This window comes from Monopterus albus, unplaced genomic scaffold (assembly GCF_001952655.1).
Source record: "Monopterus albus unplaced genomic scaffold, M_albus_1.0 scaffold131.1, whole genome shotgun sequence".
In the NCBI taxonomy this organism is placed as follows: Eukaryota; Metazoa; Chordata; class Actinopteri; order Synbranchiformes; family Synbranchidae; genus Monopterus; species Monopterus albus.
Window position 1 is genome coordinate 1036949 of NW_018128011.1, and position 23195 is coordinate 1060143.

Sequence of the window (23195 nt, forward strand, 5' to 3'; positions counted from 1 at the left end):
ACGAGTTGAGTTTTTACCAAAAAGCTCTACTTTGGTTTCATCTGACCATATGACATTCTCCCAATCCTCTTCTGGATCATCCAAATGCTCTCTAGCAAACTTCAGACGGGCCCGGACATGTACTGGCTTAAGCAGGGGGATAAGTCTGGCACTGCAGGATTTGAGTCCCTGGCGGCGTAGTGTGTTACTGAGCCTTTGTTACTTTGGTCCCAGCTCTCTGCAGGTCATTCACTAGGTCCCCCCGTGTGGTTCTGGGATTTTTGCTCACCGTTCTTGTGATCATTTTGACCCCACGGGGTGAGATCTTACGTGGAGCCCCAGATCGAGGGAGATCATCAGTGGTCTTGTATGTCTTCCATTTTCTAATAATTGCTCCCACAGTTGATTTCCTCACACCAAGCTGCTTGCCTATTGCAGATTCAGTCCTCCCAGCCTGGTGCAGGTCTACAATTTTGTTTCTGGTGTCCTTCGACAGCTCTTTGGTCTTGGCCATAGTGGAGTTTGGAGTGTGACTGTTTGAGGTTGTGGACAGGTGTCTTTTATACTGATAACAAGTTCAAACAGGTGCCATTAATACAGGTAACGAGTGGAGGACAGAGGAGTCTCTTAAAGAAGAAGTTACAGGTCTGTGAGAGCCAGAAATCTTGCTTGTTTGTAGGTGACCAAATACTTATTTTCCACCATAATTTGCAAACAAATTCTTTAAAAAAATCAGACTGGGATTTTCTGGATTTGTTTTTCTCATTCTGTCTCATAGTTGAATTATACCTATGATGTAAATTACAGGCCTCTCTCATCTTTTTAAGTGGGAGAACTTGCACAATTGGTGGCTGACTAAATACTTTTTTGCCCCACTGTAAGTGCCAGAAAATCTTAGCATAAAGCAGAAAACGTGATACTTTGTCCAAAGAACTCATCCAGCAGCTTGAACCTGACCCTCAGCAGCAGGAGAACTAAGAGTTTATGTTCCCTGTAATGGTGTTCAGTAAAGCACAGTGAGTCCAAACCAAATACTTTCCATAGGTTTTTACATCCACAAGAGAAACAGCTTTGGTTTTGCTCTCAGGACGGGAAAATCAGCATCCCGGCTCTCACCGAGGGTCCTGATAAGTCAGAAAGTTTCACAGACTTCACAGTGTGAAGTCAAACTGCTTGTGGTCTGCGTTTTGATGTCTTTAAACAACTGCAGGTACATGTACCTGACCCTGTGTGTTAATGCACACCTGGTGGACACAACATGCCTGTTGTGTGACAAAAAGAGCAAGAAACTCTGCAAACACAAATTGCAGATCAAAATGAAATTTTAACACCAAGAATCAAAGAAAGTCACTTTCGGCTTTTCCCGTTTAGGGGTCGCCACACTGACGACTTGCATGTTGACTTTTGGCATGTGTTTTACGCCGGATGCCCTTCCTGACGCAACCCTGACTTGAACCCGGGGGGCCGCGGCGAGAGCGCTGCGCCTTAACCACTAGCCTACCAGGGACGGCTACCAAGAATCAGAATCAAATCATGAAATTCCCAAAGTTTCATGCGCCTAAACTAAACTTCTCACACACTTTCCCCATCCAGATTGTGCCAGAGTCTTCTTATTTTTGGAGACTTTCTCTGTCCTCTGATGTGAAAACACAAATACTCAGTCTGACCTTTGGTATGTCTCAAACTGGTCTTTTCTTTGGAGTCTGCAGCTGCAGCTCAAGTGGTCTGGCAAAAAACTGCTCATTGATCACAGAGTCTCAGGCTAGGAGGACATTCCTCTGCACTTGGGCTTTCCCTTCAGTCTGCCCAGATGTTTGCAAAGAACCGGATTAAACTTTTTGTCAGTACAGTTACTGACAAGTGTTTGAAGATAGTAGATAGTCATGTCTAGCCATATTGAACTGCAGCCATGAGACAAATGGTCCTCACTGTTACTGTTTGTTTCTGTATTTGTCTTGTACAGAGCTACAGTAAGTAAACCGATAAAACCAGTCTGTGTTTGCTGTGTGTGATTGTGGCACAGTTTGGCGTCGTGTCTAGACTTCGGGGGGGTTGGAGCAGCTCTTGTCTCCTCTGCTGTTCATCACTGTCCAAAATGACTTTGAGCTGGAGGACAGGTTGAAGGGACAAGCCTCCGCCGTGGCCTCGTCCCCCGAGCGCCAACAAGATACAAGAGCAGCTAATCTTTATCTCTGCTCCACGTTGCCTTCACCATCCTCATTCAGTCTGCAGATAAGAGACAGACATGTCCCACTCCTGCATTGGACAAACACTCCAGAGCTTCCTCTGTTCCTGTGCCAGGTTCTGTGAAGGCCAAACGAAGGAGGAGGGAAGAGAGCTGCTGCTGATTGATCTGTCCATCCCCCCCGAGACCTTCAAATCTTCAAACAGACCTGCCACATCAAATAAACCCACTTTCTCTAAGTGACACTATCGCACACTAGAGTTTCACTAAATCATAGGCTGAGACTATGGCTGAACGTTTTCTGGCAAATATTTCATATTATAAATTTGGTTTGTTGAGCCCAGAAAGAGCAGCAACAAACTGAAAGTGGTGCATTGCAAAGCAGAGTTTGCAGTAGGGTGTGCGATACTGACAAAAAAAGATATCTAGATACTTTCTGGGATTCTGTTGATATTTGATATCAGGTGATATTTTGCATTCTTCATAAGTGTGTTTGATGAAGTCTTTGTACTAGCTCACTCCTATCAATAGTATATTAAAACCCCATTCAGTCATGCACCCCTACCCAGGACTTTGCCAACTATTTCATTTCTAGGCTTCATGTCTGAACAAAAACTGGCATTACACAGCCGGCAGAGTGTTACCGACAAGTTTACCTGCTCAGACCTACTGAAATAGCCCGCTGCGTTCTTACAAGTTGCATGTCTGAATCAAATTGTCAAGATGACAATAGTGCTACAGCATAAAGCACAAAGTTTTCTCTGTTTCACTGCTTTGTTCTTGCTGACGCCGCTCCCTTTCTTCGTTTGCTCTCTGGATCGATCGACCACCCCTGCACTTGCTCTCTCTCTTAGGGCAGTAGATTTCGAACAGGCAGTGAAATTTGGACACAAATATAAAACGAATCTAACATCATATAGCCCACAGATTCATAGCTACCATGTCTGAAAAGGGCTTAATTGTTGATAACAATCTAACGTCATATAGCCCACAGATTCACAGCTACCGTGTCTGAAAAGGGCTTAATTGTTGATAACTAATGATATTAATGTAAGTAACATTTAAGGAACACAGGTCTTATTCATTACTTAAAACTGAAGCATTGAAGTACAACAATACACAAACATTGAAACTTGCACATTGTTAAAACCACAATTATATTAATGTAGATGATATATATTGCACCCCCCTATTTTGCAGCTTTTCATTTTCTGTGGGACAAACAAATTGCCTTGTCAAGGCATTGTAACGGTGTGTCTGTTGTTTTCTGTGTAGGGTATAGTACATGATGTGATCAGGCATCCTCAAGTGTGGCAGAGACAGGGAGAGAAGTGGCTGAGGAAGAAAAAGTGTTAGAAAAGAGGCTCATCATCTCAACTCTCTGGTGCCCCAGCTGTTAACATCTGGTGGAAGGACTAAAGCCAGAAGAGTGGAAGCTGTTAGAGCAGCATGATGAATCTGGTGTCAATATCATATATTACTGTCACATATGGAGGGAACATTCCAGTATGTGTATACTTTTGGCCATCTAGTGCAAACTTAGCATGTCATGTGCCCTTCACTCTCCCTGTGTCGTAGAGTTGGAGATGATATCGTAGTAATCCTGTGAACAGTCTTGTCTGCAGTCAGAGACCACACCAACAGCCGTGTAGGATCAGTCCTCTTTTATTAACCAGATGATGACATTAATTGTTTTTTATAGCTGCATTTAGAACTCGAAGGCCTGGTTATATTTAGGCTACAAGATGTAATCTGTAGTATAAATCTTAAGTAGCAGCAGTCGGACTTCAGCTGTGTTTCAGGGAACAGTTTCTGACTGGAGTCTGTTGTGGTGTGTTTGGGGGACGGCCAGGGTTCACATGAAAGAAAACTCCAATTTATTGTGGTGCTGCTGCTCGGCCTTTACACTTCACCATAATGAGAAGTCGGAGGCGAATGACGAGCTGACATATCATCCTTGTTTGTTTATTGCTTTGTCCAAAATGTCGCTGTTTGAGCCCTGAGAAACAAAAAGATGTGTGAGGCGTTGCTTGCAGACGTATAATCATAGATTTGATACTCACAGTGGTTGTCTAATTTTAGTCAGTAGTTTTTTTCTACAACAGATTCCCTTTCAGTCTGAGACCGCTCACGCTTGCAGACTTCTGTACAAACCTCCTCCTCCTCCTCTCACTGCATTCTTGTGGTAGCAGATCCATGGGACATTAAACTTTCAGCTGAAATTATACAAAGAGGCCGAGCCCCTGCAAATGTTGGAGCTGAGACAGACTCCAGCTCAGCTCGGCCGCTCCGCCTCGCTCCATAAACAGCAGTAAAAATAACTTTGAACAAATGTCCAGCAGATGATGATAACCTTAAGAAGACCACTGGCTGCAAGATTTAGCAAGAACTGGTGGCTGTTTCCTGTTAGTGTCTCTGTGCCCCAAGCTGTCAATCAGGCCCTGAGGGGGGTTTTATATCAGACTGCCTTTATTACACAGAGTGAAGACCTTTTGGGAGATGCTTTGCTTCCAATTTACAAACAGACTGTCAAAAAGTTCTATTCACAGTCCAATAAAAACAAATTATGCAAAAGAGAATATCGAGCTCCAGTCTAAAGTCAAATGATGGAAAACCATGTGGAAAAGATGATGGCAATTAGATGTGTCTGTTAGTTTTATGTATTAGTGTGAGGAAGGTAACCGGCTCCTACTTGCTTCACACACTTCTGAGGTTGTTGTTTCTTCACTGGGAGTGATGAGTGACATTTAAGTTGTCATTTATTCACTAAGGGCTTATTTAGGGTCTTTCACAACTTGATTCTGAATCACTCAGAATGCGATCTGGAATTCCTGCGGCAGGTAGGGGCACTATTTGAGGAGACCCTCCTCTGGGTCATAACAGAGGGTGGGGACAAACACGCTTGGGCGGAGCTAGTGGGTGGCCACTGGTGGCCTTGGCCTCCCTAGACTCTGATTGGCCCTGGTGCCACCCCTGCCATGGTCAAAATGTGATGCTTCTCAGTATTAATGACTGGAAAAAACAATGACAAATTGTTGCCTTAAATACAGCTAACATTTTTCTAGTGCTTATAATTCGTATTGGTCAAAGTAGTTTTATTTTATATCATGCATGCAGTGTTATATTTGCATTTGTTTCTCCAGCTGTGTTGTTTGTTGTTGTGGCGTACTTGCTTGTGGAATAATTTACCTTCACTGGGGGGCACGACAGCTGTGCATCAGGCCAGGAGTGAATAAGGAGCACAGCCAAAGATAGCTAAACAAAGTGTGTCTCTTTTTTACCTGACAGAAACAGTGTTATTCTTAACAATGTATGGTTTATTATTTCATAGAAGTAGGGGATTCATTTACTTTTAACATGTTTTCCAAATGTGTCACCCCTCTTTGAGTCGGTGCTTGTTAACAACAACAAATTCCCGACTCACCCACCAACAAATCGGAACAGTCTAATAAGTTATCCAAGGTGATGATTGATTGGCTAATACAGCCGTCTTGACATGTCAGTTTTAGACTTTGCTTCATGTGTCTGTATCTGCCTGCCCTAAACTGGACCCACATTTTAAGGGAAGGAGCAAGTGGAGTAGAGTTTACTGCCTTTGTTGGCTTTTGTTCATAGAGTATGTTATGAACGGAAGACTTTTAATGAGGAGAGTGGTTTCACTGCTTAATTTTGTCTTGCTTCATGTGCTAATTTATTCCCATTAATTACAAAACCCATATCAAAGCAGTTCTCCAGTCTCCGGAGGGATATTCTGCTGTGTTTCCCGGCTTCAGACACTGTTGTTGTTGGTGGTGGTGGAGGTTAATTTAGGAGGGATGGGGGCAGAGATGTTAAAGATGACATACTGCCTCAGCAGCCATATTTAAACACTAACCAGAGGAGTATTGTGCTGAAGTCTGCTAGTCTCCTGTCCATCCTCCCCTGTAAAGCCCTCTGCTGACTGACCTTTGACCTTTTGTGACATCTGATAGTAAACACTGACAGCAGCAGTGTCACGCTCACCTTCAATCACTGGGTCTGTATGCATTCAAGACAGAATGTTAGTGGGAGAAATCAGGATATGGTCCAGTAACCTGATAACTGTAACGTCTCCCCCTTAAACCCTGACCCTGAACTTATGTATTTTGGGGCCAAGATGTACTTATCTTAAGAATCTAATGTAGTATTTTTTTTTCTTGTGTTCTTTATAGCAACTGGATTGATAATGCAGTTAAAAAAACAATGATGTAATAAGAAGCAGGCCAGTACCGGATGTTTAAAAATATTATAGTGGTTTATTGGCCTCTATCTGTTTGCTTTCTTTACACATGTCATGATTTTAAGATGCATCAGCTGTCTTTGAAGGATGCCTTAGATTTAGTTATTAGGTAATCTACAAATAAAGCTTTTAAAGTGGTGGCATTAAAAACAAAACTGCAGCATGGCCTATTTGTTTTAAATAATGCATTAGAGGATTTCAAACTGTGAGGCACCTCCTGGTCAGTAGCTGGAGCTGTAATAGTGTCTGTAACACATGACATGAAACTTAATTATCTCCTTCTGTATGTTAGTGGTTCTCACTGTAGCTGTATTGGCATGGATGAATGACTAAATGAGCCGATTGGGCACAGGCCCAGGGGCCCAAGGATTTAGAGAGGCCATGGAAGACCCCACAAGGAGAAGAAAAATGACCTTAAAGAGATGCAAAACAACCACTAACAAACACATAACGATGCAAAACCACCACAAAGAGACGTACAGCAGCTACAATGACATGCAAAATGTCCTTAAAGAGATGTAAAAGAAACCACAAAGACACGCAAAATGACCGCAAAGTTATCCAAAATGGGGGACCACAAAGAGGTGCAAAATAATGACAGATGCAAACAAAAAAGGGGTGTGGGGGGTTGGTTCTGACATAAACCATCTATGTGTATTGGTACTGCACTACTACACAGAGACGTTTCTCAAAAGACAGTTGCCATGATGAACCAGCTCTTCTATGTCAAACTTTGTAGGTACAACAACCAAGATTAAAAGATGAAGCTGAGACTTGACGCAGACTCTGTTGTGAAACTGTTCTACAGTTGCGTGTAATGATGTGCAGAAGCCGGACAGTAACTGGGTTTGTCTCTGTTCAGCTGGTATGCGTGATGTTCTTGGCTGTAGCCGTGCCTCTGCACAGACCTGTGATTGTCTGATGTTTGAGAGTCGGCGGCCACCTCCACCCTGAGAGGCTGAGAGAGTCAATGCAGCTTTCTCACTTACAGTGCAGAGTCAGTGACCGTGGCGTTATAATGACATGCTGATTAGACGCAGGGCAGGCCGCCACTGTACTGAACAGAGTGCAGACTGTCCGAGAGCACGACCAGTTTAAAGGCCACGGCATTCCACTGGACTGGAGTCAGTCTGAGTCTGCACAGAAAAGGAAGAGCTGCTGGACGTCTCACTTGATGAGGTCGGAACCTTGGTCCTAACTGGGAGTGTGTAGTGGAGCCCCAGCGGTGACGGCTGAAAGGCCTCAGGCGGGAGAAGTGGAAGCAGGGAGTCTTTGTCTGGCAGCAGATCAAAGAGCGACTGAGTTGTATTCTTCAGCATCTTAACAGCAGACCGTCCTCTGACCCAGCCAAGGAAGTCAAGCCCAGGTCAGAGGCTAATGAAGATTCCTCAGGAGATCCAGCAGAGAGACACACAGGAGGATTTACGATCAGGTGTCTCCGTGTGTTGAATAAACTCTCTGCAGGAAATATCTCCTCCCTGACACTGGCTGGATTTCCTCCAGAGATACCAGCGGAGGGAGAGCGAGCTGAGCAATTGTGGTCTCCAGTCTGCCCCCACCCAGGCTGGGACTTTGTATCTCAGGGTCTGTCTTTGTTGTCCCTCCTGTCCTGCCAGTAAAACCACCCACACAAACACATCATATGCTAATCTATGTTGTAGTATTTACTGCTGAGTGTAAATTTATAGGAATGTGGTCACTTATCTTAAAATATCCTTCTTTTTTTATTTAGCTACAGTGGTGTGAAAAAGTATTTGCCCCCTTACTGATTTCTTATCTTTTTGCATGTTTGTCACACTGTAATGTTTCAGATCGTCAAACAAATTTATATATTAGTCAAAGATAACACAAGTAAACACATCATGCAGGTTTTAAATGAAGGTTTTTATTATTAAGGGAAAACAAAATCCAAAACTATAGAGCCCTGTGTGAACAAGTGTTTGCCCCCTAAACCTAATAACTGGTTGGGCCACCCTTAGCAGCAACAACTGCAATCAAGCGTTTTCGATAACTTGCCATGAGTCTTCCACAGCGCTGTGGAGGAATTTTGGCCCACTCATCTTGGCAGAATGGTTGTAAGTCAGCCTCCACAAATGGCGAAAACATGGAACAGTGGAGAACCTTCCCAGGAGTGGCCGGCCGACCAAAATTACCCCAAGAGCGCAGCGACAACTCATCCAAGAGGTCACAAAAGACCCCACAACAACATCCAAAGAACTGCAGGCCTCACTTGCCTCAGTTAAGGTGAGTGTTCATGACTCCACCATAAGAAAGAGACTGGGCAAAAATGGTTTGCATGGCAGAGTTCCAAGACGAAAACCACTGCTGAGCAAAAAGAACATAAAGGCTCGTCTCAGTTTTGCCAGAAAACATCTTGATGATCCCCAAGACTTTTGGGATAATACTCTGTGGACAGACGAGACACAAGTTGAACTTTTTGGAAGGTGTGTGTCCCATTATGTGTGGTGTAAAAGTAACACCGCATTTCAGAAAAAGAACATCATACAAACAGTAAAATATTGGTGGTGGTAGTGTGATGGTCTGGGGCTGTTTTGCTGCTTCAGGCCCTGGAAGACTTGCTGTGATAAATGGAACCCTGAATTCTGCTGTGTACCAAAATATCCTGAAGGAGAATGTCCGGCCATCCGTTTGTGACCTCAAGCTGAAGCGAACTTGGGTTCTGCAGCAGGACAATGATCCAAAGCACATCAGCAAGTCCACTTCTGAATGGCTGAAGAAAAACAAAATGAAGACTTTGGAGTGGCCTAGTCAAAGTCCTGACCTGAATCCAATTGAGATGCTGTGGCATGACCTTAAAAAGGCAGTTCATGCCCGAAAACCTTCCAATGTGGCTGACTTACAACAATTCTGCCAAGATGAGTGGGCCAAAATTCCTCCACAGCGCTGTGGCAGACTCATGGCAAGTTATCGAAAACGCTTGATTGCAGTTGTTGCTGCTAAGGGTGGCCCAACCAGTTATTCGGTTTAGGGGGCAAACACTTATTCACACAGGGCTTTGTAGTTTTGGATTTTGTTTTCCCTTAATAATAAAAACCTTCATTTAAAAACTGCATGATGTGTTTACTTGTGTTATCGTTGACTAATATTTAAATTTGTTTGATGATCTGAAACATTACAGTGTGACAAACATGCAAAAAGATAAGAAATCAGTAAGGGGGCAAATACTTTTTCACACCACTGTATGTGCTAATGATTCTTGTATCATGTGAAATCATGGAGGTCTTTATTCATCTAAACTACAGTCAAGTGTAGACCTGAAATGATTAGTCATTTAATTGATTAGTTTATTTGACAGAAACTTTATTAGCAACAGTTTTTACAACTGAAAAATACCAAACATTTGTTCCACTCCTTAGCTCACAAGATTTTCTGCTTCATTTTATTTTATGATGTATATCATTGAATTTTTCTGACTCTGGGAACATGTGATGGGCATTTTTACCCTATTTTCTGACACTTTGTAGACCAAATCCACAAAGTGTATGGCAGAAAAATAGTGAAATAATCATGGAATACATACCCAATAGTTGCAGCTCTAGTGCAGTGCACCTACTGGCACAGACTCGCCTCCTTTAACAGCCATTTTTACCTGTATGACTCATATTAGAGTCATTTTACTGGCATCTGATGTGATCATCATTCATGTCAAACTAATAGGAAGTGTGCATCCAAGTTCTTAATAATACAGTTTATTTTTAGACGGGTCACAGGACCAACATAAAAACAGACACCCATTCACACTCACGTTCGCACCTATCTTTGTTTCCGCAAAGTTCAGTGGAAGCTCAGTCTCTAAATGCTACAAAATGTGAAGTGGGAAAATGAGAATTTCTACACTTGGTGACTGGATGTTTATTAGTGAAATGCCCCTTGGGAGTCAGAGTTGACTTCTGCCTTCAGTTTGCACTGTATATCCCGCCTTTGACTTTATATAATCAAAGAACAAGACCATTTTCTAACACAGTTGTTCATCCTTTGGTCTGATTGTTCATGTCCATCAGAAACTGTCAGTCATGTAACTTCACCTATGAGAAAACGAACCTTTGCCGCAGGGCCTCGTGGATGCATGAAACACGAGTGAATGAACAGGTTCACTGTATCACATGATGGTCAACCACTATTATTGTGTGTTGTTGTGTTTTTCAGAGTTGCTGGGCTCCACCAAGAGACTGAACGTGAACTACCAGGACTCAGATGGGTGAGTATGAAGTCAACACAATGAAAAGATGTTCTTTTTTGGACATGTTTCTCATAGTGAAGCAGTTCTGTTCTGTGTCCAGTCATTACTCTGGTCCCTCTGCATCTATAAAACCTGTTTCCACTCCTAAATAACTGGTTCTGCTGCAGCAGAGCTCGTTTCTTCTCTGTCTGTATCCTCCTCCTCCTCCTCGGTCTGCTACCTCATCAGCTGGTGAAATGCTGACTGGTTCAATTTCTCCCTCGAAGCTCATGAACCTGGAAGGAGAAGCGGGTGAAGACAGTTTAGTCTGTCCTCATTAATATTTCCCTTTGTGAAAAGTTTTTATTATTCATACATTCTGGAGTTAATTTCTATCCTGGGATAGATTTAAACTGCATTATCATTCTCTAATAATAGAAGAGGCTCCCCAGAGCAATAAAAGGGTGCAAATTAGAGTACAATGCATTTATAAGTTGAAAGTTCTCTTTCACATTGACAAAAAGAGAAACAAAGCAAAAGAATGTGCAACGCTGAGTGAAAAAGATTTTTCAAAATTTGTTTTAATCCCCTTTTACACTTTTCTACAGATCTTATTATTCTAAATTTTCTAGACATTTAATCTATCAGATTACATCATGAAGTAGTAAAGAAAGTTTTTTTTCTCAAGCAGAAAGCAGAGTTTTAGCACTGGTCCTGAAACATTTCTCCTCCTTCGTTAACTTTTTTTAACCACCAAAAAACAGACTATGTGAAAAACAAAACCGACCTCTGAGATTTGTTGTGTTGTGTTGCCTAAATACAAAAAGCTGTACGACCAATCAGTGCAGATTAAGATTAAGAGCAGATTAAATGACTGTAAAAGAAAGAAAGAAAGTCACTTTCCGCGTTTAGGGGTCACCACAGCGAATCGTCACACTGACGACTCGCATATTGACATTTGGCACGTGGATTCAAACCTGGGGCACCGCAGCGAGAGCTCTGCATCTTAACCAGTAGCCTACCAGGGAAGGCAGCAGATTAAATGACTGTATTTGTGGATATATATGTTTCTAAAACTTCCATTGCTGGGGTTGTCAGAGCTAAAGACAGATACAGGACTGTCTGTCAGTCTCAGGCCAAACAACAGGTCACTATAAATACTGTGCTCCTTTCAGAGGTATCTTCGTCACAGAAAGTGTCTCCAGTTCAGTCCTGTGCACGCATCACTACATGATTTAATGGCTCCTGTGAACACAACTCAGAGGTCTTCCAGCTTTAAGTCAACATTGTCGTTGTAACAAAAGCTCAAAGAGAGACAACGAGCTGAGAGTCTGAGGGGGGTGGTAAAACCTGAGATTTAGAGAGACTGTAGACCACCACATAAGTCCTAAGACACCATCAAGTGTTGGACTCCTTTGTTGGACCCTCAGGGGCCAGAGTGGGGACCTGGGAGGGGTCAAAGGTCAGGGAGCAGAGGGCTGGCCTATGACTGATTATATAGGAGTGTTTACAAAGAGCCTGGATGACTTAATGCAGTGCTGACAGTCAGGACTTAAGAAAAATGAGTCAGAACAGAGTTAAAGAGCAGAGCTGATGGGGTGATATTGGTATTTGATCCAGGAGGAAGACAAATGGGTCCATTAAGGGCAATGGTAACTAATATTGTGAAAACTGTGCTTCAAGATAATATAGAAGGACAGGAGAACTTAGGTTAAGCCGTTTTGTTAGTGATTACACTGCACTTCTTTTACAGAAGTCACCTTAAAGAACTAACTGAGCTGTAGAAACCAGAACATTTTACTATAGCTCACATTTAGTGAGACAGCAGCTATGTTTTTATTATTATAATAACTGCAAATGAATTCTCTTATTAATCACTTAGTTGTTTAGCCTGTAAAATGTCATAAAATGAAGGTGTGCAGTTTCCTAGAGCAGAAGATGACATCATCAACTGCTCCCTTTTGTCTGACTAACGGTCAAACCCAAAGAACAGAACATTCTGTCATTTTACAAACACACTTTTACTATTTTTGCTTGAAGATGACTCAAGGATGAACTGATCTTATTTTTCCGTCAGCTAATTGATTGGTTGACTAATCGTTTCAGCCCTGTGGAGGTTATTTGGCTGCGGGCAGGTTGTAGTGATGGTTTAAGAACAATAGCTCACTGACTCAAACCCTGTGATATGTTTGGGAACATCATTAGCATGTCTGAACTTTAATTGGTGCTTTTCTTCCCAGTGTGTCTGAGTGTTTACAGTGTGTGTGTGTGTGTGTGTGTGTGTGTGATGGGGCTAATAGTCCCCACAGGGACAGTAGCTCTCAGGCAGGAAAAGGCTTTTCATCATTCATCGATGCTGCTGGCGGCGTGCTGGGTGATGGAGCTCAGATAAAGCTACACCTCCGCTGCAGTAATCACAGTGCTGCATCTAAACATACAGTAGGCTACTTAACACACAGCTTCTCACACAGTCCTCCAGCGTGGGCCTGTCACTCCATCAGCTCCCTTTATTGGTGTCAGATCATGTTGATGCACAGTCAGTCAAGCAAACGGGGGCTCTTTTCTCAAGGGTACCTTTTTATTTTGTCGCTGCGCTCAGATCATCCAGAGGCTTCTGTGACTCAACTAAAATGTGGAGAAGCTTTCAGTCCACCATCCTACATTCTGCTGACAAACAATCTGTAGTAGGAAAGCTGATATTAACCTGTAACCAGAGAGTGGGACAGTTCTTGGTTGATAAAGAGACTAAAAAAAAATTCATGCTTGAAAACTGCTGTTGATAAATAGACTAGTTGTTTCTGCTCCAGTTACAGTATGTGACTCCACAGACAGATGAATCTGTATTGAGAATAATTATTAACCCAGACTGAAATAACTGCACAGACAGTTGTGTAGTGATTTTACCTTTAGTTGTTTTTATGCCTCTGTGCCGGCGATAATGATGATGTTTTTGGGTTGTTTGTTTCATTCTTGTGAATGTGATATCTCAGGAAGGCCTTGAGGGAATTACTTCAGACTAGGCACAAGTGTCCACTTGGACTCAAGTATGAACTGATTAGATTTTGGTGGTCAAAGGTCCGTGACCTCATGTCAGTCCCACACTCATGAGGAATACTACTGCGAACTGTTTCCAAATCTTTAGCCTATAACAAAGCTTGATAGCTGTACATGTAGTTTTTTTTTTCCCATCCTGTTTATTATTTCTTCTGTGTTTAGTGTGAGGGACGTGGCTATCTTTTTTTTGTGAATGTATGTGTCTTTTTCTCAAGTCTTTTATGGATGTTTTTAGATTATGAATTATAATGTACAGGAAATTGGCCAACTGATGTTTTCAAAAGTACTTCATAGATAAAGTGTCATTAATTATCTTCAACCTTGTCAAACTATTTTAGTGGTTATTATTATTTTACTAATATCTAAATAAATTTTGTCAACAAAAATTTGGTCACAGGTTGAGGAACAGGTGGTGAGTTTTTGCTGCAGGAGCATTTTTGGTACATAACTTTATGAGACAGGGCATTTTTATGCTCTCCGTGCTGGTGATAGCCGTGGCAGCCGGAGGCACTGTGTTTATGGGCTGTCTGTCCCTCTGCACGGCCCATTCTCATGAGCACCACATCTCAGTAACACCTTGAGAGAATTTTTTTCAAATTAGGCACAGACATCCACTTGAACTCAGGGATGAAGTGATTAGATTTTGGTGGTCAAACCCAAATGTGGCCTCACATCTGTCCCATTTGATTTTGACTGGTTGGCAGAGGCACAGAACCTTGAAGTGGTAACTCTAGTTGATTAGTGCCTTTATTTTCTCATGCACTACTTGTCTGTAACTACAATATGTGTCTTTCAATGCAGATCCATGTCAGATGCAGATAAAACATTAGAAATGTTTTTAATGTCCTTAGAATAACTAATTTCTGCAGCAAACTTGTGCAGTGGTCTCAGCTCTGTGAGTGCCTCCTAGTTAATTTATTCATCTGATCATTATACTCAATGGAGGATATAGTATCCTTAGTTGAGCTACTTAGTGACAGACAGGGTAACACTGAATAAGGGATCAAATAAAATGGTAACATTCAGAATAGATTCACAGAAGAAGGAGAACAGAGCCAGAGGTTATGTTCAGTGAACCAGAAAGGCACCCAGCTCATCTTGCCAGAGTTCAGTCTGAACAATAGCTGACATACTTTCCTCCAGGCTCAGGTAGTTTTCAGCACCAATCCTCCACCATGGATTAATTACACCCTCACCGATGATCTGTGGAAGTCTGCTGCCCCTCCTGTACAGGTTTATTTACAGACCTCCATTCTGTCATGTTGTGATAGGAGGGAATGTTTAGTTTGTGTAAAGGCAAAGAAGCTGTCGCGATGACAGGTAGGACTGTGTTACGGCATGCAGACAGATCGAGTTGAAGAAGGCGTGGAGGTAAAATCAGCCATGACCTTACGCACAAATCAGTGTTATTAAGGGCGTGTTGGTGTTTGCGCAGGTCGGCTATTCATCACGGAGAATATTTCTCTTTATTGATGTGCGATGGTGTATGTGCTACTGCTTGTCTGTGTGTGAGAAACAAACACACACTGGGAATAAAGGAGGCTTCTTTTCTGCATCCCCATGAGACAAATTAGTATTTGAGTCTGTGCTGACGTCTCCGGCAGGTTGTTGGCTCGCTGTTTGGATGTGTTTCTATGGAGAGCGGTGCTGGAATGGGTCCCTGTGTATCGCAGCGATGGTGGGAGCTCTATTCTTTTGTCCCAGAGGAGAGACCCGAGCTGCCAGAAGCCATCAGACATCTGAGGAGGGACAAGAAACCGGCCGGCTACTGTGACAGAAACTCATTCAGTTTCCCAAGAGACTCCACAGCTGACCCCTCCAGACTGACCGCCACAACTGTCATTTGTGATTTTCAGTTGCTCACTTTCAATTTCATATAACCCTGAATCACAAAATTGGATGATAGCACAGTCATTGCTGCATTGAAAGTCTTTAGAAAGAACTAACAGAGCAAGAAGTTATTTTTCAAGAGAAAAAGGTGTAATACCTTGATATAAACGCACTATTTTACGAAAAGAGAAGGAGGAAAACAGTTAAGAATATATGTTTGAAATGTCTTTCGCGGTGAACAGGTGAGAGCATTGTGTCAGCTTTTAAAATGAGGAATGTGAATGACCTGAAGTTATAAGTTCCACATGTTATATAAGCACCTTATTGCCAAAAATACTAACATTTAATGAAAGTTATTTTATGGTATATTAGTGGATGTCACTGGACTTTGACTGTATGACTCTTCGGAAATGATATGGTAAATAGTCAGTCATATAATGTACAGATTATTGTTCTTTTGTTCAAACCCGACCAGAAAATTTCCTGGATCTACCTCTGGTGACGTGTGCAGAGAGATCTGTGTGATCTTTACTGAATGTGTCAGTCTGTCTCAACCTGGTCTCATAAAAAAAATCTCCCTATAAATGTTAACAGTCACCAAAAAAACAAAACAAAAACAACACCCCTTGTCTTGTTAAAAGGTTGAAAAATGAACCCACTGCACACACTGAGAACACGAACATACTGGAAATCCCTCCATCTTCAGTCTTTTCACTGCCCACATCAAAATGTGAGGGTCATGTTTACTGAACTCATTTGCACTGGACTGTGACTCGGAGTGAGGTTTTTAGCATCCAGCCTGTGACGGGTCATTCAAGGGCCTCTAAGTGCAGTAAAGTCAGACTAATGTACTAGTTTGATTGTTTGTGTATAGCTGAAGTATCACAAGATACTTTGTTGTCATCTTTAATGTGATAAATGATTCTCTACAGCTTGTCGGGATGTTTTAAAGCTTCTTCTATTCTATGCAGTATGTGTGTTTAAAAAAAAAAAAAAACTCATGTAAACGTGATATGGGGCAGTAAAGGTTGCAGTATCAGTTTTGCCACATGGATTCAGATATTAATTAGTAAATTAAAAGTTATTTCTCCTTTTAAAGTAAGTTTCTCCTACAGTTGACCTCAGGACCTTTAGCTAACACACGGACCTGCATTCTGTTTGCTTTTTTGGAATGACAAGAATGAGAGTGAATCTTTGTTAGGGAGTAAATTAAACTCTGTTTATTCAGGAAGCATCTGAGTTCAGTTGTGGGAGACCTTATCAAATGCTGTAAGGGTGGTGGCAGCACCATGGGCATGCAGGATTTTCCCATAATCCAGTGTCAGACCCAGATGAAGGCTTCATTCTGAAACACGTTGGTCTTCTTATTAAAGTTGCCCAAAACACTGCAGGCGTTGCTGGGCTTTTTGTTTTTTTCTTGTCTATGCACCTTGACAGTGGGTGAAATTGTGCCAGAAAGTTCTGCTGTACCCATAATACACTGTAGACAGAATAGTAACAGTATAGGAATCTAGTTGTTGATTTTTGATTCGTGATTTCAACATAGGTTTCTCTCAAGAATCTACTGTCTTATCAAATTCCTTCTATAATAACCACACTGACTTCGGATAGTTTTGGATAATTTGTTTATTGACTTCCTTGTCGGATGTTCTGGTGCCTGATTTGTTTCTGTTGTAAAGACATGGGACATCTCTTTTGCATTTATTTCCACAGTGGCATCAAAAAATGAAAGTCCTGTAGGTTAAACTGGATTAAATCAACACTTTTAGTGCCGATGAACTCTGAAACATGCACTACAAACTGACATGATGTGAACCTAGCAGTAACCTAGCAGCTTTTATGCAACACTATCCCAATATAAATCAAGTCAGATTTTATTTATATAGCTCAGTGTCAAAAACACAAATTTGTCTCAGAGGATATTGTAATCCGTACAGCACGCAATACTCTCTGTTCTTAAGAGGCTCACTCTGTAATGTAGGGACCAATACCGGCTCCATTCAGAGAGAACATCCACTCCATCCAATTCTTAAATATTATACAACCCATACTTCTTCAAATTTAATATCCAAAAAAAAATGATTTGTTACTAATATCTAAATAAATTTTATCTAACAATGCTTGTTAACAGGATCCGTTTGTTGTTGGTTTGGGTCTGTTTGTTAGATTTGTTGACAATAAAGACTTGTCCCTTGGACATTACAGTTCTATGTACTTTGAAAACAGTTGCGGGCCTAAAATTGATTCTTGTGGGACACCTTTATCGCACATCCGTTGAAGATGATAAAGATAAATTTTAAACTATTGGCAGCAATGGCTCAGTTTGGACTTCTCTCAAAAGGAGCCAGCTATAGAATCAAGAAAACCAATGGAGAGCTCACTGGACAAAATATTGAGATGACAGTATCAAAACCTTTGGAGAGATCTCCAGCATACAGCACACACAAAAAAGAACAAAAGATGAATCAAGGAGCTCTGGAGAATTTTGTGGGGCTGGCAGTGGTCAAATGCATCATATATTGCTGTTGGTCATCAGAAACCTTCCATCAGTTGACTCCTCCAGCTAGAGAAAGACTAAGAGCTCTGTGATTGCTCAGGTCTCTGCAGGAATGTGACACTATCAGTAGGAATGTCATCTGTAACTCTCCTTCTGTGTGTGAACATCAGTCTGTTTGCGTGTTGGCGTGGGCTCATTCTCATTGTATTTGATACCACCAAAGTTCATTCCAGTCTGTAGGGATGACACCAGCTCAAGAAGAGGAGGGGGGTCTCTGTGGAAATGGTCAAGGTGCTCTCTCTTTGTCTGTCGGTCCCTTCTCTCTCCTCTTCCACGACAAGTGGTGGTAGTGATGAGAGGTGAGGTCACAGAGGGCCTCGTTCTCCCAGAAGGGGGAGGGGAAGAGATTGAAAAGGGAGGCACAGGGAAGAGCCAGAACTTTCAACATGTTTGATGCTTGTCAGGTGAGCAGGACGGACGAGGGGTTGTATCTCTGCCCAGTCTTTCAGCATCCAGTTAATATCCTGATCCCAACCCACCCTGCATGGTGGCCTGCAGCCTTAAAACAGACAAAAAAAAATTCCTGCTATAAATTTGGAAGTTATCTCCCCTGTTATAATAACATTAGTTGTGGATCTGCAGGCTGCTCAGCTGCAGACAAAAAGACTCTACAGCATATCATTGAAACTACACAAAAAATGTAGGCTGTCCTCTCCCTTCCCTAGAAGACATTGTCAAAACTCACTACCTTTACAGAGCAGTAAACGTCACTAAAGACACTTCACACCCTGGACGTGACCCGTTTGACCTGTGGTCCCCTGGCAGATGCTACAGGTCTCTTAAAACAAGAACAGACTTAAAAACAGTTTCTTTCCTTGGACAATTTGTACTTTAAACCACAAATATACCAAATAATAAGCATTATGACTTAGATTTTATGTACTATGTCAGTTCAATTCTGTGCAGTATTTATGAGAGCGGTCTCTAGAGGCACCTTATTTTTAAAGTCTATTTATTTATCTACTTATTCACTGATCTGGTCATTCATGCTTGAGCCCAGTGAGTAGAAGAATGTGTGAATGTGAGTATTGGGTGTGTTGCTGGATTTGAATGCATCATGGAGCAGCATTAAATTTCATTGTATTTTTGCACAGTACAATGACAATAAAGGCTTTCAATTCAATTCAGTGATTGCACTCACTAAGTTGATAGCTGAGATCTGTGTATAAGGGCAGAGACGCACCAAGATGGCATATAAGAACTAGCAGCGACACAGGCCGACTGTTGCGTCGCCTCTCGTCGCATTTGTCTGGGCCAGGCGGTCAGAAAAGTGGCACTTGAACACACCCCACAGACTACAGCCAACGGCCGACTAGCACATATGCTCTGCACCTGCATGAAAGAAAATACTCTCCCTACCAGAAGGTGGCAGTGTCTGTATTCACCATTCAGAAAGGGAAAGAAGAAGAGCTAGACTGCACGTATACAATTGGTAAGCAAAGCAGCTCTCTTTCACCATAGGTGCTTTTGTAGCTGCTTCTAATTGAGAATATGTCTGATAAGAATTTGCAAATGGCATTTGAATTTTCTGCTCTTTTTTGTCTGTTGAAGAAGAAATGGGGTCATGGAGGTGAAAAACAAGGAGAAACTGCAGTGAATGTGAAAAATCATGGATCCTACAGTGGCAGGCTGAACGGGTTCTCCCAGGTTCATTTACTTCTCCTGCATTGATTCGCTAAGCTGAACGGCCAATAAGAGCGGTCTCTCTCACCAACGAGGTCCACTGCTGATTCGACATAAGAAACTGGCCAAAAAGTAGCCGACAGGGTCGGACTAGTGCCAACAGTGCAGGACACACCGGAAAGACAAGGGCGACAGATGCTCACCGACAGCCCGATGGTGGCTGAAGGCATGTGGTCTGTTTGGTGTGTCATGGGCCTAAAGCAGCAGGACCCTAACACTTTATACAGCTCCATTTAAAAAAAGTTTCTTTTTTTTGCACACGTGAAACAGAAACAACTCTTTAAAGACCCCCAGACTGAAAGAGTCAAGTCATTTTGTATCTCTTTATAGATGTTTTCCAACTCTGTACTAGTTTAGCATATTTTTGCTCATTTTACATATATTCTTATTAATCTTGTATCAAGTCATGCACATTTTGTGTCTATTTGTACTTATAGTGCTCTTTGTAGTTGTTTTGACCCTATTTTTACTCATTTTGTGTCTTTATGCATTTATTCTGCATGTTTTTGTAAGTAGTTGACTGACTTTCCAATAGTGAATGCCACTTCATACTGAGGCTTTGGCCCAGAAGCTCCTTGACCCCTTTGGCCCTTGGGCTTGTGCCTGGTAGGCCCGCTTACAAATCCATGTAAGGAAGGATGCAGAGTTGGCAAGTTGTTACGCTGCATAGTGAGCTGCTGGTGCTAATCCAAACCTCAGTGTTTTCAGAAAATTCAAATAAAAAGATGGTTAAAACAGGTTTAGTGTACATATTACTGAAATTTATAACAAGCATTGCTTTGGTACCAGCTCTGAAACCAGCACTCATATTGAAAATGTTCAAACTATTTGGCTGTGAGCAGGGTCAAGCCGCTGTTGTCTGGAGAGTCTTTATGGTGGCTGAAGGATTCCTTCTTTTTGCTCCCCTGTCACTCTCCCCTACTCTCTGTTACCTCTCTCAGTAATCCATCCATTAGTGTTGGAGTAGCCCTCGGCGCTGTCTGTTACCGTGCCCATATGAATGCCATCGCTCACATTACACAATAGGACAAAAGGAAGGAAGAGCAGCACTAAAAACAGCCCTCCTCCCCTCTCTGTCTTTATTCATTTCTTTCTTTCTTTTCTCATGTGCAGACCTCCTCACATCTCTCTGCCTGGTTTGTTTACAGACAACCACATGTAGCCTGTAGCTTTGTTTCCTCCACTGTCTGTTCTTCATATGTGGGGGAGGGTGGCTGGATGTGAAAACTGTGGTGCATGTTATGTTTGTTACAAAGTAGGCACACTAATTATAATAAACCTTCTATAAAAGAGTTCCTAAATGTATTGGCTTTGGGGCAACATGTTCAGATGTCTTGTTCTGTCCAAACCCCAAAGATTTTCACTTTGCTATGACATAAAACAAATTCAGTTCTGTTAAAGACGATTTGCTGGATTTGTTTTTCATGTATTGTAAAAGCGGTTCCCAACATTTTATCTTTCCTATCCCAAAGAAACTGCAGCTTTGTGACCTGTCACAGCGTGAATATGCTGTATTTGCATATGTCTGAATACTTTTCAGGGCTTCATGATGTAAAAATAAGATCCTCACATATAAGGAAAGAAATAAAAGGTTGAATTACTGATGCTCTCTGGTGTGTCTGGGCTTGTCACTGTATGAACTAACAAACGGGAGAGTCAGATTGTTGTGTTACTGTGTGAGTCATATGTCGACCTGCAGATACAGGTATACCGCAACACATCACCACATCAGTCACGCTCTTTATGGAAAACTACTCCTGGGTCATGTGCTCATTTAAAAGGAATTTGAAAACGTTGTCTGACTATGAGCTCTGTCACAGTCTGTGGTTTTCATTGTATGAATGAAGATTCAGTTTTGACTTGTATCTTCACTGGTTCACCTCTGAGATAAACTGATCCCGTAACACCCCCATAGAGATGTTTATATGTGCCAGGCTTTTTAAAGGTTTTTTGTTGTTGCTGTTTTATTTATGGTATTTATTTAGTGTATAGTGGTTCTGAAACCAGACAAACCATAATGTTTAACTTGTTCAACACAGGTAATAAACTCGGTTTTTCTGTAGGATTACTGCAGTTTTGGGCAGGGTCAGAGCCAAGGTGCCAGCCAGGGGTGGCACTGGCCAGCCCCAGGATCTGATTGGCCACCCCCTGGTGCCGCCCCTGCCGGAGTTTGAACGCTCGTCAGTATTAATGAATGAAAAATGAAAAACAATGACAAATCATTGCCTTAAATGAAGCTAACATTTCTGGTTTAACAGCAAAGTTTTGCCTTCACATTAAAAATCTTTTATTGCTAAGTGTCTGCAGCAGTTGCTGACTGTAGTTTTCTGCTAAACAGAAAATTATTTAATGTAGATTGGACTTGTTTGACCAATACCAAACCTTTAGTGTCCATGGGACAGTAAAGGTGTCTGTCCAATAAAACTCTGTGAGATCCATAAGATGTTAGTTTAAGATTAGTTTGCATTACGCTAGTCAGTATAATGGATCGAAGATTCAGAGACAAAGGAGAAGAGGTGTATCTCTGGGTTCTATTTCCAAACTCTATTATCATCTCTGTGACGTCAGTTTAAGTCTCTCTGTGTCTCTTGTTGAACAGCAGACTTGTAGTTTTCCACTCGGAAACTGAAGGGGCCTTTTTGCATTTATTATGTGTATATTCTCATCTGAGGGTTTTTAATTAAATCCTCAGCAGATAAAGTGTGTGGTTTGAATTGATGTGGTGCATTATACTGTAGTACTACAGAAGGGGACTGGATCCAGTTGGCGGTGGGTTACTCTGGAGAAGTCAGTCAACAGCAGGGATTTAAAACACATTTGACAAACTTTGTTTACTGTGGTTGGTGTGTAAGTGTCATTCTCTGTCAGAGCCATGTTTCTTAATCAGCCATCTTTCTGTCTCTGGCTCTGCTGTGACCTCAGGTTTTCGGCCCTGCACCACGCTGCTCTCTCTGGGACCACAGAGCTGCTCTGTGCACTGCTGGAGGCTCAGGCCACTGTGGACATCAAGGACAGCAACGGTAAGACACACAGTGTAGTTTATTTCTACTCAGTTCCACATACACCATCCTGCTGCACCAGATACTCACTAGAGCACCTGTGGATCAATCCGCCGCTGAAAATAGTCCCCATTAAGTTCACCTTCTGTTTGAGGAAATGATTGAACACAAAACTGTATATTTGTGAGGTGTTTTTAAAGATTTGCATCTTCACCTAATGGGAACACTAATCGGAGCTGCCGTGGCTCAGCAGGTAGGACCTTTCCCAGGAGACAGCATCAGTTTGTTCAGAACATCACAGCAGATTAACAGTTGATGTGCTTCCACTGCAGCTCATTTACATTGGTCTGTTTCCCAGACCAATGTAAATGGGTACGTGTGTGCGTGTGTGTTTGTGCTTCTGTTTACAGTGTCATCGCTCGACACATACAATTTACTGGCACTCTAAACTTGATAAAACCTGAATAAAG

At 42.0% G+C, this 23195-nt stretch overlaps 1 protein-coding gene across 1 annotated transcript in view; it reads left to right on the forward strand.

The window, feature by feature from the left end:
- The window catches only part of caskin2 (CASK interacting protein 2), a 65288-nt gene that overhangs the window by 19713 nt on the left and 22380 nt on the right, over positions 1-23195 (forward strand). Inside the window, 2 exon segments of the mRNA XM_020613228.1 lie at positions 10590-10641; positions 22649-22746. Of these exon segments, the coding sequence (XP_020468884.1) occupies positions 10590-10641; positions 22649-22746 (150 nt within the window).